The sequence below is a fragment of the Argentina silus genome (genome assembly GCF_951799395.1).
Source record: "Argentina silus genome assembly, chromosome: 14".
NCBI lineage: Eukaryota > Metazoa > Chordata > Actinopteri > Argentiniformes > Argentinidae > Argentina > Argentina silus.
This window is the reverse complement of record NC_139668.1, coordinates 12,511,380-12,526,008: the sequence shown is the minus strand read 5'-3', so window position 1 is coordinate 12,526,008 and position 14,629 is coordinate 12,511,380. Positions and strand designations below refer to the sequence as shown.

Genomic DNA, 14,629 nt, shown 5'->3' with positions numbered 1-14,629 from the left:
TTAAACCTTTCCATTACAATGAATAGTCAGAGGATTTTTGTCTTGTTTTTTGAATAGCTCTAAATTGAATTGTAAAGCTGACCCGCTCACAAACATGTAAAAATTCTTTTTTTATGTATCCTCCTTTGGATTCAAAAATCAGAATGTGCCTTAAATTGAAGGCCCTTATTAAACAATGCTCACAAGTATGTAACTATATTTAAAATACATTGTTAGTACATGTTACATTATCACTTCATTTATTTTATACGGATGATCGATTAATGGAATTACAGTAAAGCAAGACAAAAAGTATTTCATTATCTTCGTCATTATGTTGACTTTTTTGTTCACAGTCTAACAGTGTCATCAATGGATGTTCATTAATTCAATTGGATCAACAAAAATCCGTGCAAGTGCAAGCAAATGTGTATATTCCATTGGAATTGATCTTGTGTGGAAACTGGATTTTGAGGCTGAACAAGTATTGTGAAATGTTCATACAGTTTGGCCACAGTTGTGATTGGGGGCGATTCTCAAATGGATGCTTTGTACTGATGCAGTGTATTTATGTTTGATACAACAAAGATGGATCTATTAGGAGATTACATCACCATTCAAACCCTCTTTCTTTTGAACATTGTCACATGAGAATATTTATTAGTGCAAGCTGGTGTGATGACAATGATGATCATTCTATAATCTATTTTTGATTCATTGTATATAGTATACAGATTAAGCCACTTCATGAACAAAACACATCTTCAATAAAAGTTATTATTCAGAAAAATCTCAAACACCATAACCTGATTTGTTTAATTGGTGTAAAACTTGCATTTCTTAAGTCATGTATACCATCTCAGGAAGGTAGGATTCAACAAATGAATGTTATCTTCAGCTCAGAGGGAACAAGACATCAAGATGATGTAACAATAGAGCAGGTTTAAACCAGGTCAACTGACTGTATAATTACCCAGCCACACCTGGTTTCACTCTGGCTGACATTCCTTCCTGGTGTGTATGAACTTTGTGTTCAGTTTCAATTAAAGTCTACATTCTAGGTCTCTAAATGCTTTGTAATGTACATGGGGGCTCAAAGCGCTTAAAATTGAATGACTGCATCTTATCTGCATTGAGCCCAATTTACTGTGATAAAGGCCAGTTTTCCTCCCTTTCCTTAACCTTCCATTGAGTCTCCAGAGCTGCACTTTACAGCAGGTGTACCTTGAAAAGCACTCTAATATGTGTCTCCATCAGTTTAGATGGAGCACAGAGACTGACTGAACTAAAAGCAGGAACACATCTCAAATAGATGACATTGTACTGCCGAAACGGAAGTTCAACAGGTTACTCGCCCTCAACAACCCTCCCATAGCTTGTGCAACAATAACAACGACAACACACAGTGTCCCCCCCCCCCCCCCCTCCCCAAGTAAATGGGCAGACAGCTTTTTATTTAGAGATGATCAATTACTCTGTCAGAGGCAGAGAGAGAAGAGGAGGTTGGTGTGTGTCTGTGTGCACACACCTTTTTCTGGCCACCAAAGCCCTGATCCCTACAGAGCCGTTTCAGAACTTTATCGTCAAATCTTAATGGCCTTTGCTAATCTCAAGGCTAAACTGAGCTAATTAATATGTTCTTCTCTTTTTATCACTCCTAAGTACTTGTCTCACTTCAGACAAGCAGTTAGCAGTCAATACACTTCACGTCAGTTTTATGATTTCGTGTTTCAGGAGATACAGTATGTCATATTCATAACTGCATATTTACAACAATGGTGCAAAGGGCCTCGACGTCTCCGTCAAACCCTCTTCTGTGCTGTTTATTAACTATCTGTATTGTATCTGTACAGTAGTACTGTAGCGGGCTGTGATGCAGGATAATCTAAATTGAGACCTACCTTTGTGAAATATAAGTGCTTACATATCTGATTACATTTCTGACACAATGTTGTATTTACTGTCTGTGATGCTGATATCTGAGGTCTTAGTACAAAACCTGTGGAGTGGATTTTACCAGTTTTTTCCCCATAGAATATGGCTTTAGTGTTGCAGAGGCCCTTTTTCAGATAATATTCATCACAGAGCTCCTGTAATGAGTGGTACACTCTTCTCTCTTCTCTATCCTCTCTCCTCTCTCCTCTCTCCCCCCCTCCCAACCAAAAAAGCTATTTGCTTCCAGTGAAGATGATCCAATGCAATTAGCATTGCAGAGCATTTAGAAAAAAATGAGAAAAACAAAAAACACCACACGTTAGAGTTCAATTATAATTTTGGACAGGACTGAAAACGTTCAACAAGTTTTTGGATTATGAATGATTAACCTATTCCATATTGCTCATTGCACTCAAGCTCTACTCAGAAAATATATGCTCTCCTAGTTGTTTCTGACTTGACACTCTCAACTGGAAATTGGTGTTGTTGTAATACAGCCATTATCTCCTTCTCTGAACAAATTTTGACACATCCCAGGCAGTGCTGAGGGGGGTGGAGGGGGGGGGGGCACTCAAGTGTTTACCCTGGTTGCCATCAGTCAGAGTGTTTCCTAAGGGCTGCGTTCATGTGTTTTATATCTCCATCTTTTAATGGATTTCTCTCCCTGTATATTCTTGACTTTAACAAACCGTATCTGAGTGCTTCTGAACTGTACCTGAGTATGCTCCATTACTCTGCTTTCAGTTTCCTGTCATATTCTAACCATGGGTGAGCTCTCAAATACTGTGTCTTTGCATTTCCCATCTATTCTGCATGGTTCATACCACCACACAGGGTAAGATTGCCCACCCCTGATGAACAATGAAAAAAGTGATGACTCGGTCCAAAATCCGTTGTTTTGTTTGCCACAATGTCGCTGAGTCAGCGTTGCATTTTCTCATTCAGAGTCACATTCTTTGAGATTTGCTTTTCCTATATCAAATCCTACCTTCCATTCTCCATTACAAGACCTTTCTCACCTCTCTCTCCAGCCTTGATAGGAGAGAATCTAGAAGGAAAGGCAATTTGGAGCTGCATTAACCCAGACTTGGCCTCTGACCTGCACCAAGGCGTTAAGCCTCATACCGTAAAGGCTGTAGTGCTGCTGTACTGGAGGTAACATGATACACACACACACACACACACACACACACACACACACACACACACACACACACTTAACCGTGGGGACTCTTTCACCTGCTGCCCTCACACAAAGGAAAGGATTATCACAGACTGTGGAGGGAATGCCAGAACAGCACACTGACCTTGCTGTTAAAGTTAACTCTCCTTCATGCTTCTTTCCTTTTGAATGCAGTTTATATCTACACAAGCTGGCAAAGCTGACAAAAAGGGATTGGACATCAGCAACTACTTTAGTTCTCGTTGTAAACTGACTGACCACATTATCAAAAACTTGTGTCATTAACTGTCTTGTGACTTGATAAATTACTAAGTATCCTCTTATTGGCAAATGAACAGTCAAATAGAAGAATCTCGGCTTGTTCAGGAATCTTTTGGATCATAAAAAGTCAACAAAATATAATCCATATTTTCAATGTTAACTTTATTATTTTGCATGGGCCAGCAGTTGCTCACTTTGAAAGTTGTTTTACCATTGCTTGCAGTAGGTTCATTGACAGGTGAGTTTCTGGCTCAATGGCAAGATGTTTTATGGAAAACAAAGAAATCACACTGAAAGTAACCTCAGGTTTTTTCAATTGTGGAAGCGTTATTATTCTTTTTGTTGTGTGTCCTACCATTTCACTTTGTGCTTCCTATATCTCTGGCAAAAACTTATGGGAAAGCACTGAATAATGTAATCTCTAACTTATTCAGTAACAAAATGTCCAGTGTATAAATGAATTGAGGTTGAAACAACAGTAGGAACCACACTCTAGGGAAGTTCAGAAGTGTGTTTTTCCAAACCATAAGCACTGCTGCGCAGGTGCTTCAAATTAAAGGGATAGTTCAGGTTTTTCAATGTTCAACCTAATTTCCACTTAATGTGAGTACTTTGAGTGTTGTAGACTCATCCATATACCTTTTCAGTCATATTTCCATTCTTTGGATGGCTCCAGGGTCACCTGTACATAATCAAAAGCACAGAGAACGGCTTTCAAAACGTCTCCACACAAAATGTAAAACATTATTTAGTTGTCAAGGGTTCTTTAGAAGAATATTATAGAGTTTTAATGGAAAATTATCTGTCATTGTGCCTTTTGAATAGAATGGAATAGCTGCTTCAACCGAATAACTATGTCAGTGTTGTTCCCCTCAAGTGATCAACACGCTCCGGTGCGCGGATGTAATACAAAATTGCAAAACAGTAAGTATTCTCAGCTCGAATAATAACGTTTACGATTGTAATGGTGGAAATAACAACTTGTTTTCATATAGACTGCTATATGTCTGCTAAATGCCATAAATGTAAATGTAAAACAATATAGACGTGTATAGCCCACAAAGATATGAGATGGCTGTACAATTTCTTGTGGAGATGTTTTTAAATAGTCATACGTATAGTGTACAGGTGATCCAATTCATGTACACCGGTATGGCTAAGTGCTAGCCCTAGTGCCAGCCGAAAGAAGGTCACGGATGGAAATATGACCGAAAAAAGTGTCTGGATGAGCAACACTCCAAATGAGGTCTAACATCAAAAAACCTTAACTATCCTTTTAAAGCCGGTCTAAACCGAGGCAACTTGGCGTTGCAATTGAGTTTACAGAACACTGCAAATCATGTACAAGTGACCCTACTGTCTGACTATTGTCACTTCTACCTCTTATACATTACAAGGACACTGATTCCTCAATCCTAATACAGACGTTCTCAAAACCAGCTTTTTTGTTCTTTTTTATTGGTTGCAAAACCGAACAATTCAATTACTAAATAAGCAATACACACACAACATTTGAACTTAAAAGCATTTATGAAGATAGCAGTAATATTATATTTATAAACAGTTCGTTATCAAAACATATGAATGGGATTACATTGGGTAGCATAATCAATACATTGCAGGCTGTTTAATAATGTAATTCAACCCATGCAACATAGAACAAAACAAACAATAGCAGATCACATATTGTACCATCTGATTTTAACTTTAGCTAGTTCATTTGTTTGGATAGAATTATGACAGTTAACCGAGTATTTGATGTATGGACAAGACGGTGCAAAAACATAACTGCGTGCATGACTGTTGAAATGCCTCAAGGCACCGTGTGTTCCATGGCTACAGCTCTTAGCATTATCGCAATGATACATGTTTAAAACTCTCACACTTTTTTTTTGGAAACCCTTTATTTTACAGCCCTGTTATAGCGGACCGAATATATACTAAGAAACTATGTGGTAACAAAAGTTATAGTACATCAGTGTACTACATGGTACTACTTGTCACAGTTTTGCCTGTGTCAGTGAATCTAATAGAAACAGTGAGTAATAATGAATATGCAATTATCAATTTTACCCAATATTTTGTGATCAAGTACCAGTTTAACACCAGGCTGTAAAATTAAGGGTTATCCCCCAAACAATTCTACTGATAGCCCCAAGTACTATGAATAAGAGGATACAGTATAACAATTCATAGTTCATACAGATTATGATGAAAACACATATTGGGAGAAGGTTAAATTTAGGGTTCGGAAATTAACTATTAATTCAAGCACACTAAGTACTTTTCCTCAATCCCAAAACTCTGTAATACAAATACTCATTCCCTTACTATATGGAGATCCTCATTCCACTGAAGGGGTTTTCACACTGGCTTTTTTGCCTGGGGCAAAACTGTAATTAAAAAATGTGGGGGAGTGTTAACAATCAGGCGTAAGCGAAAGCGACTGTGAGTCAGATGTAATGTAACCCTCAGATGAACAAGGGGAACAACAGGGTGAATGAACCTGTGGCTCCACCCAGGGGGAAATGGCATAGGCCTAATGTGAAAACACCTTCCTACCCTCAGGAAAGAAAAGGAATCTCAAATCCCTGTTTTACCTCAAAATGCACTACATTGTAGTGAACAACAAATAGTTTCATTGAAACAACTGGCATCTGCCTCATGATGGCAAATGATTTTTTACATAAACTGGACTGTCTGACTGACAGCGTTTCTGAACATCACCACCTGCACCTACAGGGGTGCAGATCGGGCAAGGAAGTGTTTCCCCTTCAGGATTTGCCGAACCTAAAAGAAAAGAGAGGCTCACCATTACAATACAATTTACACTGCAATCTACTGTTGAGTTACATGTGTTTGGTTCCCACACTGTGGCCTGAGTACTACGGTACGGTACAGAACACAACAGTTACAATAACTGCTATTAGGGGTGAGACAAGGGCTTGTAAATTGTGACCCAAATGTCCCATATGCTCCTGAATATTTGGCAGTGTGTGACCTGTTTTGAAAAAACTGGGCCCTGGTTATGGTGACCTAATTGTGCTGTACGGATGTGATCACTATATGCTTATTCATGAGCGTTGTTCAATGTCACAAAATAAATATACATGACATGGGAATATTGACCTGATCTCCCACAAGGCCTTCAGGAACCACCTGGGCAGGCAGCTCATTATCCATGTTCTTGGAGCTGGGATCAGCACCTCTCCTCATTAGCAGCTTCACGGCATCCACCTGAGCTACATGACCATGCAGAGCACTGACCATGTGCAGTGCTGTGTTTCCACTGAATGCCTGTTAGAGGCATAACAGGGTTTAATTACCTGATGACCCATGAGAAAATGGGAACAGTTTTGAAATATCATATAATGCCTGACCACCATGCACCGTTCTCATTCAGGTCAATCAAATAATACACACCACCAACTGCAAGATGAATAAAGGGTTTATCACCATAGCACCACCATATTTCCACCTCAGGTAGCTTACCTTGACATTGACAACAGATAGAGAGTCAGGCTGGTCTAAGAAGAGTCGCAACAGCTCCACATTCGCCTCCCGGGAGGCCAGGTGCAGTGAGGTGTACCCACTTTTAAGATCCTGTTAGGACAGGACACAGACACAGTACACTGGTCAAAATCTGACTGTGTGTGTGTGTGCGTGCGTGCGTGTACACAATTGATTTAAGCCCCCCTGTTTGTGAGCTCACCTTTGTCCCATAGGAGGCTCCCATGAGCAACAAAGTGGTAACACACTCTCCGAGCATTTTCCTCCTTTGCACCAGCTCCATTTTTTGGGGTGAATAGGGATTTGTCATGCGGTCTATCTCCTGAACCACAGCATTGTGTGATAGGACTGCTGTCTGAAGTGGTGTTTGGCCTGAGGAAAGGCAGAAGGACATTGGTCACATATCATTAGTCACAATCACAGGACAAAAGTCAAAGCCAAGCACAGACTTAAATGACTTTAGTAGAGGTTTGGTGCTACTATTTGCCAAATGGTAATGTGGGACCGACATCTCTATCTGCAACGTTCTGTACAAAACATTGGCTTCACTCTCCAAATACTGTACATACACAGAGGGTACTGCAAATATGAGACACGCTGCAAGTCTGTTTTGAGCAACTCTGGCTGGTTCACTAATAACAGTGAGACTATTGCTGTGTCAGCTAGCTTAGCATAGTGCTGCTGTCTAAACCCAACTGCGACATGTACAGAATTAAGACTGACAGCTGCGTAGCTGTGATTGTTGTGTCTTCAGCACCTGTGGTTTAGAGGACACTTTTGTTTTACCTAAACTCGTGACAAAGGAATGTTGTGCTTGTCTCTAGGTAAATGCAAATTGCGAATGAGTTGCATTCTTGCTTAAACCATGTCACGAGTAAGTTTAAGGAGAGACAGACCTATTTTATTGCAGAACATAAACCATTTCAGTACACATGATTTTCATTGTGAAGAATTGTTTTGCCATATTTCGTGAAATGTGACTACACAAAATGTCTTCTAATTTCACAAATCGCATACCTTGCACACTAACCCATTGACACTCAAAGCACAGATATGCTAGCCTGATGCTAGTGGTCACGGCAATTGCCTGAGGATGTCCTTGCCGGGTCTTAAAAGCACTCACCATCAAAGTTCACTGCTTCAACATTCACCTGCTTCCCTCCACCTTTTAGGACTTTATGGATGGTCTACGGGAAGAAACATTATTGAAAAATAAACTAAAAATGGGGGTCTAATGTGTGTACTGTGGCAGAAAGGTTTGATTTCCACTCCAACATGTACTGGTGTGAATGCACAAATGTCTATTGCACAGAATAAAACATCATTAATGACAGATACTGTAAGAAATTATCATAATAATAAACTTATATAGCACCTTTGATACAATGTGGCAGAGTGCCATTCAATAAGAGTGCCATTCAATAAGCACTTAATACAATACTTAGTACAAACATAATAACAGAAAGAAATCAAAGGGGATATGATCAAAACATTACAGCAAATTAATAAAAACTGTTAAATAAACTAGATTAATTATAAGAAGAAGAAAACAAATTAAAACAAATACTATGAGTGAAAACAGCTGTGCAGTTCAGAAACGATTTGTTATTGTACTTTAAGAAACTATCAGCCCTGGAAAATTGCTTTTTATTGTTGGCAATACTGTATGTCCCCAGGTATCGCTCTTAGAATGTTGGAATGTTTGCCTTAGGCTTAAATGAGTGCTTCCTCATCAGTATCAGAACTTCCTCATAACAGCAGCCAATCACAGGCCCTTGCCTCAGAAAATAACTGGGAGAAAATCCCCTTCTAACTGGTTCTACAACAGACGACCTTTTGATTAGAGTTCATGGCAAACACATTGCCAGTCGTTCAAACATTAACTGTGAACTATGTTCTCAATGTTATTGCCTGTTTATACGTAACTCAACAGGTAACTCAACTACTACTGGCAAAAACAGCCACTGAAAATGTGAGAGACCATTACTGCATTCACAGAGATTCACATAAGCAGGTACACGTGCACTGTTAAAGTGTGACATGCCAACTTTTCCTCTGAAATGATGCATGAATGTTGGCATCTCATCAACAATGTTATCATTTGGTCGCTTTCAACCTGCCTCTTACGGAAAAGTAAACCTCTGTGAGTGAAATGAAATGCCCTTGTGCGTTGTTTATCTGGATGCAAATTGTATTTAATTATGACACACACACACACACACACACAAACACACCATCATGTGAAAGTGTAGGAATGGGCTAACCTGAAGAGTGAGAGTATGGCCCTTCTCTACACACACATGCAAAACCGAGCGTCCCCAGCAGTCAGCTGTGTTCACCTGTGCACCCAGAGCCAACAGGTCCTGAACAATCAGGTGTTGATTGGCTGCAACGCCGACCTGAAGGGCACTCTGGATAAAAAACAAGAACAACATTCCTTTGTCACAGATCATGATTACAACTGTGAGTATGGCACACTCGTGCCCAAATCCAAACTGGCCCCCTTGCCCTAGCCCTCCAGGTGTGTGTGAGGGAAAGGTAGAGTTATAACCATATAGCTGATATATATCCTTTCAGATCTACTAGGTGTAGGGCCATTTAGAACTGGACATTGGACAAAGTCAGGTAATACATCCTCCGTTTCAAAACCTTGCCTCCTGTTGTGTACCTACTGAACATATGTGTGAATAAAGTGTGCATACCTGACCATTGTGTTCCTTTATATCCAGCATGCCAATGTCTGCCATCTTACGGGCAAGCACAAAGGCTACAGCTCTTCTGCCCTGCGCCACAGCTACATGGAGGAATCTGCCAACCACAAGAAACAAGCTGGATAAGTAGTACAGTGACCAGCAACACTAATGTCCATGAAAGTTCGCATTTTTCTGAAATGTAATACAAAGAAGTTAAAAAATAATATGACGAATAAAAAAAAAAATTATACAGACATAACTCCAGCGCCATTTTTAGAGTTATGTCTGTATAATTATTTTCAAGTGATCAAAGCAACCAATCAAAAGTAAGACATGTTGATGAACACTCATTACTCACGTGTCCCCGTCTCCATCTTGTGCAATGAGCAACTCAGGGACAAGACCTGCCAACCTCTCCTCTTCTTGTTGTATTTGCCATTGAAAGAAGGACATCTGAGTCAGTGGTAGAGCACTGTTTGGTGGCTGGGTTGTGGGAGGCTGGCAGACATGAGGGTTTTCAGGGCAAAGGGGAGAATAGTTGGTGATGCTAGGATTCATTTGGGCAGACTTGCTTATCGGATGAGGGCTGGCTCTTGATCTGTTCTCTTGAACACACTTTGCTTTCGTAGACGCAAATCCAAGTGCGAAGTTGCCAATGTCCAGGGTGCTTCCCTCAGAAGAACTCAAATTCTGAAACAGGAGTGTATGACACCAAGTTAAGCTATAGTTCACTCTAAATAGAAATGTACTCTATCTTATTTTCCACTACCAATGTGATCATCAATCTACACAGACACACTAATGCATGCATAAAAGTTATGTCAACCTCAGAAGAACATCTGTCATTCAGACTTGAGTCACTTGGATCTGACCCTGGCAGGGAACGCCCTAAATTCCTGACTGCACTATGTAGGTAGCTCGAACTAATCCTACAGTTTTGTACTAGGGTGGATTTTTTTTTATGTAACAAGGAACTGTAATTCACAGACGTGGGCCTTTTTTTTGGGAGAGGTTTTGCCTTTAAAGGGGTGTTCCACTTCTTTAACAATTGTTCCTGATTTTACAGTTATCTTAGCTCCAGTCGATAATGCCAGGCAGGCAAAACTTTTGTTTTTGCTTTCTTAGATACTTAATAGCCTTATATTGTTTGGTAACACTGTATTTGAAGTTTGCGTACATAAAACATTCATAACACATTCATAAAAGTTTAAATAACATTCATAACCTTCATAGTGCAACGTGTGGGAAATCAGACCGCGTGCAGCCTGTGCACAAAAAATATATATTTACCTGTATATTCTGGTTGCAAACGCGCTTCTGCATTATGAGCTGTTTCACTGTGTTCTTCACCCGCACACCTTGGAAAAGCGCAATTGGCACCGAGCCACTCATGGAAAACTCTGCAAAAGGTATAAACATGACTGGTGAGAATATGTAAGACATTAATCCCATAGCCGGTTTTTGTGCACACAACCCCACGGTTGACCGCTTCATGGAGTAGAGTATAGAGTAGAACTTTATTAATCCCCATGGGAAAATTCATTTTCAGGCCATTTCAATTTGAGTACTTTCGTTTTCCATAAAAAGAAAAAACGTATTGATCGTTCTACAGTGCAAACACCAGGAAAACCAAGTATTTAAAGGTTAGATAAAGTGGTTATGCTCCATTTAATAACAAATAAGATCATTTATTTTCATTTAAAAAGTCAATATTAGCTCCTACCCTGTTCTCAATAAACAGTCAAATATTTTCGTCCAGAACTCTGAATAGGCATACTGAATTTAGGGAAAATACAACAACTTTTATTACTTTTATAACACTGTTTTCACAATTAAAACTGGTTCATGTCATTTACCGTTTTCACTTCCGTGGTTGGCTCCTGGGTGAGTTGAGAAATCACAAGCATTGCTCCAGCTTGTTTCCATCTCGTTTGACGAACAGGAGTAGTCGTCGGACTCATCTGGTGAAGAATTCAGGCAAAAGTTCTCCAAATACATAGGGCTCGTCATGAGGCTATCCATTGGATTCACAGGATACAGACTGTCAGTTATTCTATCGATTATCATGTTGTTAAAAGACCTATCCAAGTTTCGTGTGATTTCGTCTGGGCATACGCGACTGAAGTGCGTACAAAGTCCGCTCGATTTGTGCAACAGGTCGGCTGATCGTGACGACACGGGGTGGGTGGAGGGAGGCGGTTGTCGTCACTGTCACCATGAATGATAGCAGCTTGGTTTGCAGTGAATCCAATGTGCATCTTTAGAGCTAGCCCATATGGCTATAAATGCTGTATTGGCCAAGGTTAAGGGCCTGCTGATTCGGTCGCTCTATGCGACTCTGTGTGTCTGGGTAGAAGAGGCTGACTGAATGACATGTCTTAATTTGGATATTATTACTGTGTGAGTTTGAACCGTTTTCTCCCAAACAGACAAATCACTGCTAATTATGAGTAGATACCCTGTACAAGAAGGGCCAGAGCCGGCTTTATTTCCTGAGGCTCAGGTCTTTTGGCGTGTGCAGGACTCTACTGAACATGTTATACCAGTCAGTGGTGGCCAGCGCAGTGCTGTACGCGGTGGTATGCTGGGGGGGCAGCATCAAGGAAGGTGACACCAAGAGGCTGAACAAGCTTATTAGGAAAGCTGGTTCTGTCCTCGGTGTCACCCATGGACACTGTGGAGAAGGTGGCCAACAGGAGGATGAGGACCAAACTCCTGGACGTCAAGGACAATCCCTCCCATCCCCTACATGACACTGTAGCAGAGCAAAGAAGTTCCTTCTGCAACAGACTATTACAACCACGTTGCACTAAGGAGCGCTTTTGGAGATCTTTTCTGCCTGCCGCAATAAGACTGTACAACTCTTCCTCGGGGTGAGGGCGAGTGGTGGCGGGATAGAAAATATAATAACCATAATAAACATAATAATGCATATGTTCTAAAACTATTTCTCTCTAAACAAAAATGAATAATTTTCAGGAAAATAGGCTAATGTGTCTAAAGAAAATACATTTTTTTCTCAATAGTGTAGCCTAGTATGGATATGTAAACAACGTTGTCCTCCTCCGAGGGGGCGTGACAGTGGGCTAAAATAGCTATAAATTAGATATATAACAAATGAATGGCTACATTTAGTGAACAATATTCTGGAACCAATTTCAAGAAGCAGCAAACTATAGGCCTAAACCTATATAGTTGGTGTTTGTTGCCACCCTGTGGTTATTGGCAAGAAAATGTGGCAGACCTATTAGATGTGTTATATGAAGAGTAATATCGATAAGTAATAACAAAAATTAAAATCTGTAGCCTATAATGTTCCTTATTAAGAGCGTTCATTCATTTTTGCTGTTATATGTATTATCATATACAGCGTATATATTGTTATTATACAAATTATTGTTGCAAAGCCTTGCATATTTGGTCCGGTGATAAGTATAAATGGTGATTACAGGAATCTTGTAATATAGATTAAAAAAAGTTGTCTTCCATGAGGGTGCATGGTGACGGGCTCTTTAAATTTAATTAAAAATAAATAAATACTAGGCTACCTCCTTACATTTAAAAAAAATAAAAACACGTAGGCCTAATTTTACATTTTAAATAAACACATAAGGAATACTTTTAAAATCGATAGAATAGGTCTATAGTCGAAATATCTAAACCAGTTGACAACAAATTGTCCTCGAAAGTTAGGGTTTAGGGCTAGAGCCATGGACGTAGGAAGTATATTTTGCGAGGGGGTACTGCCTAAAATGGTGTGAGAGGGGTGAAGGGGGCTGAGTGAAAAGCATGAAATGATCTGGTCTCAGGTAAATGTCAAGGCGTACAGCTGATTTACCCGAGTGCACCCGTTGGACCCGATAAAACAACTCTGAGGTTATCTGTACTGTCAACCTGTCATTGCCATTGTATATAGCCATTCCATTGTGTACATTGCTTCACCGCTGTTTACTAAGTAGGCCTACGCACAGTAGACGTACGCTACTGTATGCTACAATACAACAGACTGCTATCCTAATCTAATAACCCATTAGCAATCTTTTGTAACCCCAGAATCTACTCAACTAAAATAATTGCGAAGCAGTCCAGATATTAGGGCATGCGTTTCTTCATGCGCTTCGCTCCCGCCGTTGCGCAATTGTAATACATCGAGATGAATTCAGATTTGTATGTTCCGCAAAGCACTGACTGATTATGTGAGTGAACTAAATGATTCTGCCACAGGTGTCTCAAACTGAAGGGAGAGTGGGAGAGGCAACGTTAAAATAACATTGCACTTCCCAACATTCCCCACTTGTGATGGACCTGCACTTTACCTAATAATAAATACAATCACAAATATTAAGTAACAATTGTTTTCCACCCTTTCACTAGCAATGTGGCACCTTTTTAAAAATAGAAATGATTAGCCTACTTGCTTGTGATATATTGATTGTTTCATTATTGTATATTGTTTCACTGAGCTAGAACAAAGTGAACTTGAATGAGAGTGGGTGGATTATAAACACAGTGGAAAAAGTCTAAAAGTAAATTATGTGTTTGGTGTTTAGGAGATAATCAAATGGTTTATTTTTTTTTGGGGGGGGGGGGGCTGGTGGAGAGGGTTTGACAAAATAGAAAAATGATTATTTTTTTTAATTTTTAGCAGCACTCCTTTTTCTTCCCTCTCTCATTCTTGTCATTCACTTTCTTCCCGTCTGGGATGTAGGCCCTGTTCTGGTCCTGTTGCTTGAAGAAGTTCATGAATCCTCTCTTTGAATGGATCTGAAAACCACATAATGACAGCAACTTCAGGCTGCATAACATGATAACTTTATTGAAAACAGATCAAAAAGAGTTTGTCGATAAGTCCAAGGTTGCCGACCCCTGGGCTATGGCATAGCAGAACATCTCTATTGCGGTGTCGTCGTGGTTGCGAGAGCACAACCAATTAACTTTCCGACAAAGTAGGCCTACCTAGTAGTAAATCTGATCTATCTAACCTTGCTTGCAAATGTCCGCCGACTCTTATTCTGAAGGATGTTCATCACACGGAGAACTTGACACGGAAGTGATTCGTTAATGTCGG

General features: G+C 40.0%; 1 protein-coding gene across 1 annotated transcript; it reads right to left on the bottom strand.

Moving 5' to 3' along the window:
- Positions 1-4,869: 4,869 nt before the first annotated feature.
- Positions 4,870-11,675, bottom strand: nfkbiz (nuclear factor of kappa light polypeptide gene enhancer in B-cells inhibitor, zeta). Its single transcript, XM_083685287.1, has 10 exons — positions 11,418-11,675; positions 10,852-10,961; positions 9,920-10,251; positions 9,571-9,676; positions 9,133-9,279; positions 7,992-8,055; positions 7,071-7,240; positions 6,851-6,961; positions 6,488-6,655; positions 4,870-6,148 (listed from the first exon to the last, which is right to left on the bottom strand). The coding sequence occupies exons 1-10, from the start codon at positions 11,626-11,628 to the stop codon at positions 6,095-6,097; spliced, it is 1,473 nt and encodes a 490-aa protein (XP_083541413.1). The 5' UTR covers positions 11,629-11,675; the 3' UTR covers positions 4,870-6,094.
- Between the last annotated feature and the right edge of the window lie 2,954 nt (positions 11,676-14,629).